General features: G+C 38.4%; 1 protein-coding gene across 1 annotated transcript; it reads left to right on the forward strand.

Moving 5' to 3' along the window:
- The first annotated feature begins 1,648 nt into the window (after positions 1–1,648).
- Positions 1,649–3,095, forward strand: LOC109628916 (transmembrane protein 233). Its single transcript, XM_020086364.2, has 3 exons — positions 1,649–1,968; positions 2,394–2,528; positions 2,949–3,095. The coding sequence occupies exons 1-3, from the start codon at positions 1,783–1,785 to the stop codon at positions 2,958–2,960; spliced, it is 333 nt and encodes a 110-aa protein (XP_019941923.1). The 5' UTR covers positions 1,649–1,782; the 3' UTR covers positions 2,961–3,095.
- The last annotated feature ends 2,307 nt before the right edge of the window (positions 3,096–5,402 follow it).

Below are 5,402 nucleotides of genomic sequence, written 5' to 3' on the forward strand. Positions count from 1 at the left end.
TTTGACTACGATTGTTGTTTTTTTAACCGTACATTTGACAGTGTTTACACAGTCAAACACTGATATCATACCACGGATGGTATGCAAAAAAAGTTTATATTTGCAAACCTGGGTTTCTCACAGTTTACACAATTTTCTTGAAGGTAAAGCTCCCGGTGTAGGTATTGTCAGAATTGTATGACCCCTAGTGGATGTTTATAAAATGACACCCCTCCCACAAGAAGATTTGACCTGGAGATGCATGACTCTCCGGGAAAACTTAAATAAACTGAACATTGACCCCAAATAGTTTAACCTCTAATACAAAGCCTAATAGGGCACTGTCATTTAGTGGGTGGTGGCAACTCTAAAGTCAAAGCTAATCTGTAGAGTTAAAGCTACTCTCTGGTTTAACTTGAGTAAAAACCAGGTTACCAGTTCATGAGATGCACCTATACTGTGTTTACATTATCAGTCCAAGTTAACCATTTGTGCTGCTCTTCATTCTGACACCACAGACAAATGATTTATTTCCCACAAGCATAAAGTAGTCAAATAATACTTAAATAACATTTAAGATAGCAGACCATTTTATACATTGCCGTCTACTCTAAGCTTTGCTGTGACCCTGGTTTCATATCTACTAGCCTTTCTCATAACCTACAGGCCTCTGACTCTACGATAAGGAAGGTGCCCATTTTTGTTTTAAGCCGCATTAGCAACTATGGCTGTAACTATGGCGATATCAGTCTGCTTGTTGATTGACTGATGGGATGGATAACCATGACATCTGTACAGACCTTAGATTGAATATAAAGATGGACAACATGACTGTTCCCCAAAAGGGGGGCTAAAGCGTCTCGACCCCCACTTGGTGGTTGGCTGCTTTTTATGAGTCATAAATCCCTCCTCCTCCATGTTGGTGGATGGGACATGGGTCAAAAAAGGTGTATATTTTTTCAGTAAGTTTGGTTTTAATATATATATATAAACGGGGTGAAACATCCTGATTGACAGCTGAGACTGACTCGTGATTGGTCGAGTGCGTGTGATGGCTGGGCGTCAATTCTGCAGCTTCATCCCCCGATGACCTCTGAGCAGACTCTGGCTCCAAATACAAAAGATGGCATCGTCCTTATCTGGGATACTCTGGCCTCATTTCTGGATAGTGGGAGGACGTTGTGACATGTCATCCATCTTTATATACAGTCACACTCTCTGCATTGTAATGAGTTAGATGATCTAACGCCATCATCAGACAAGTCCTGCATCATTCCCAGCTAAAGAGTGACAACCACAATAGATGAAGACAGTAAATGTCCAATGATGACCTGTTTACCATGCCTTCAACTGTTTAACATTTAACTGCAACAGCTCCAGGCATTAAAATCATAGATGTAAATGGAACATTACACACCGCAAGTGATGAAGTGTGTTAGCAACATTAATACCTGTTACACAGCTCTGAATAGTTGAGAGATCCATGTATCCATGTGTCTGCAGTGGTAAACAGAACAGGACTCTGGATGGAGGCCAGTAGGGTGAGTGATCCTCTCACAACCCACTCTGGGGAGCAGGAGTGGGTCTCTGTCTCTCCGCACAGACTTCACTTTTTTACGGCTTTGAAAGACGCACTAGAACCAGAACACAACATAGCAGGCTTATCGACCAGAGGTTTGAATTTCTGGTTATAAACATTTTCTAGTTAAAAGTTGGATTTCTGTTCTTTCAGGTTCTGCTTCCTCCTTTTTGAATTTGGGTGTTTTTCCAGCTCCTGACTGTGTTTGGTTGTGGTCTGGTACAATGGCTCTCAAAGTCCTAAATCCACAGGTTAAAGGTTCCCTAAGTGGGAGCATGTTTTTGGACCATGGTTTTCGAGAGGAGCAGAAACCTCCACCTCCACTCCGCAGCTACCTTTGTTTGACTATTTTCACCTGCTTCTGTCCTGCATACCCAGTCAACCTTGTGGCCCTGGTCTTCTCTATCATGGTAAGAATTTTCTGCATAACATAACTTAGCCAAGGTGAATATATATCATGTGACTGTATGTAGACATGCTGCTGTGTCATTAAGGAAATCATCAGTGACAACTCTACTCGCTCTACTCTGACGTGCAGTGTTGTGAGTATATGTTGGTCACTAAAGCCCTTTGAGCATTTAGACAATTTTTCATCCACTAGTGTGACATTTTGGATGCCTGGTTACTCACTAGTTGGGCTAAAAATGCTTACTGGTCAAACTAGTGAGAGTCCATGGAAAGCCCTTTGAGCTTTTATTTGATATCCTTAATATCACACAAAAGTTTCACCAGTCTCAATAGTTACAGTAGTAAGGTCAAAGCAGATTTGTTATTGCAATCCTCAATATATAGGCAGAGTTTGACAGTGTATGTAACAGGGATTTCTCGTTCTCAGTCTAGAAACAGTTATTACCGTGGTGACTATGACGGGTCCAGGCGACTGGGCAAGAACGCTCTTTATGTCGCTGTCGCCTCTGTTATCATCGGCCTTCTCATCATCGCCATCTCCTGCATCGTTCATTTTACCACAGTAAGTTTTCCTTTCTGCTATTTTACTTGCTATCGAGAACTAGGTCCACATTTCAGTCCAGAATATTCACATAACCCTTATTTTGAGAACAGGGTCTTTCTTCGGTTTTCTACTATGAAACAGTTTCTCAGTCATAATGTATTCACCCAGGACTCTATGAAAAAATGCTCTGGTACAGTTTGGGTCATCCTGGTGAAATAAAGTGATATGAAACCAAGGCTGTGCAGAAGTGTATAAGAAGTGTGACAGAGAGGGGTAAAAACTATGAAATCTGTTTGAAAGCCACCATGATTAATATTCTGTTTGTACTGACAGTAAATTAAACAACACATATATTATATTACTGAGAGATTAGGCTGCTGTGGGTTTCATAAGACATGTGGAAGTCCTTGGTTTAACGTATTTCTCTTTGTCTTCCAGATGGATTTTTAGCACAGTGTAAAGACATGTTGACGCAGGTCTGGTGGGTGGTTCTCACCATCTGCCAATGACAGGACTCGACTCATGTTTATTTCAATGTGTAAATCACTTCCTCTCATGTTTCCTGTTGTTCACATGGACGAAGAATACGTCATGTCAGTAATTAATGCTGATTTAAACTAAAAAGGCAGCTTTATCATCATCTTGAATGTTAATAGTCAAATTTTTTTTAAATTTAATAATGGTATTTTGTTATATATTTAAAATAAATTATTATATTTTAATGGTAGAACCTGTTGTAGCAAACATAAAATAACTTTGACTTGAGAATTTTTGTCACTTTGTATTATTTAAAAGTTAACATTTCTGGAAACCTGAAGTTTGATTGTAAAAACACAAACTTCTCTTTGCTTAATGTTTTCCGATTCCTGTGATAACATATGAAATATTTTATATTAGAAGATTAATAAAAGAGTATTATATGATACAGATTAATATCATAGTTTCATTGTGTTAATTATTCCTCTGAGTAAAGCCACACTGCTTCCCAAATTGGGCATCAAAGCTGTTCTAAACGTACACAAGCCAAAAGATTATATTACCCCTCATTGAGATTCATTACACCTGCAAGATCTTCACCTCGTAAAGTTGAATGCCTTATTTCTAATGACTTCAATGTCTTATTTTTAATGTATTTAATGTCTTCAGTGTCTTATTTCTAATTTCTTTAATGTCTTTTTTTCTAATGTTTTCAGTGTCTTAATTGTACTGTGTGCAATGTCTTATTTTTAATGTTTTTAATTTCTTCGGTATCTTATTTTTAATGTCTCCAATATCTTATTGTCATGTCTTCTGCGTTTTAATTTTTTAATTTACTGAATGTCTTATTCTTCATGAATGTTTTATTTTTAATCCCTTTCCTTTTTAGAATTGCCTTTGTAAAGTACTTTGAACTGCCTTGTGTCCATATGAATAAACTTCCCTTGTCTTATTTGATGTAGGATTTAATAAACTTTGTTGTGAGTTACAATTAGTTTGAAATATTTCACTGTACTCTCCTTGATCCTTAAGCTACAACCTGCTCTGCTGGGACATTTTCTTGTAGTTTGATATTGTCACAGTATATCCCAAACTAAATATAGCAGATTTCCCATCTGCAGTGCAGGTTTGCCCAGTTTGTCACATGGTCAAATAAATCTGACCCAGTTGCGAGGCGACTGAAACATACAGAAAGTGTCACAAAAGGTGTCACAGGTTATATGATTCAGGAAGAAGGACGTTCCTGATCTTGTGTGAACATTTGATTTAATCTCATCCTGTAACTCAAATTTTTCTATTGTTGCTATTAGACAACAGCACTTTCTGCCTTTTTTCTCTCCATGTTATGTCAAGGTGCTTCATGGACCCCCATGGGCAAACAAATGACACACGTCCTACACTAAACAACAAAAATGGAGTCTTCACGTCTTCATGTTTGATTTTCACTGCGAGCCTCTGCTGTCAAATCAATTTTCAGTACACAGGTGTAATTCGGAGCGGTGCCTCTGATGCAAGAGGCCTTCTGCCAAGTTTCAGCAGTTGTTTTAATGCACTTAGACAAATTACTTTCGAGCGGTAATCTGGTAAGATTATCTAGTTTAACTTGAAAGAAAAATGCTGTGTGTTTGTAGTCCCACCTCTTTGATGTCGCACCAAAGAGAAACTCGAGAGAGGCAGACACAAAATAAAACAAGTGCAGGGTGTAGGCGACTTGAAAGCACCCAGTAGGATTATCAAGGGATCGCAGACTTTGCGACAGGGAGGTGATTACCACACAATGTAATGAAGAAACTCCCACACAAACAGAATGAATCAGGTTAATTCATGTGTTTCATGCTACATTAAAGGCAGATTTGGACGTGTTGCTCGCTGAGGTGTGTTTGGAGATCACTCCATGACTCACATGAAGTGCTCACAAATAGGACACTCGAACCAGCTGCTTCCATTAGCAGCAGATAGAGGGTCTGTGCACACGTATCTCATGACACATTCCTCCCAGCGAGCAGCAGTCTGATCCAGCCTGAATAAATGAAAGAGAAGAACTGTGGGAACGATGCAGAGCCGACAGGGAAACGTAAACATGCATTTACATAAATATCCTCAAGGATTCACTTTGATGTCATATTTTTTATTTTATCACTTTTTTTTCTTTTAAATACAGATTCAGTTTAATTAAAGCTGTATTGTTCAACCTTGTTGCCCTCTAGGGAGCAATAGAACAATCAGTAAACGCAACATATATATATATATATATATATATATATATATATAACATTTTGCTATATATAAAATTATTATAGAATTGTGTTCCATTCCCCTTATTCACTGAATAATGCTTTGCACCAACGGATGAGGGGTTGCACCAGACTTTTGTAGAGCTACATTACTAACAAAGATAAACTGTTGTGCTTGAAT

The sequence above is a fragment of the Paralichthys olivaceus genome, chromosome 2 (genome assembly GCF_024713975.1).
Source record: "Paralichthys olivaceus isolate ysfri-2021 chromosome 2, ASM2471397v2, whole genome shotgun sequence".
Lineage (NCBI taxonomy): Eukaryota > Metazoa > Chordata > Actinopteri > Pleuronectiformes > Paralichthyidae > Paralichthys > Paralichthys olivaceus.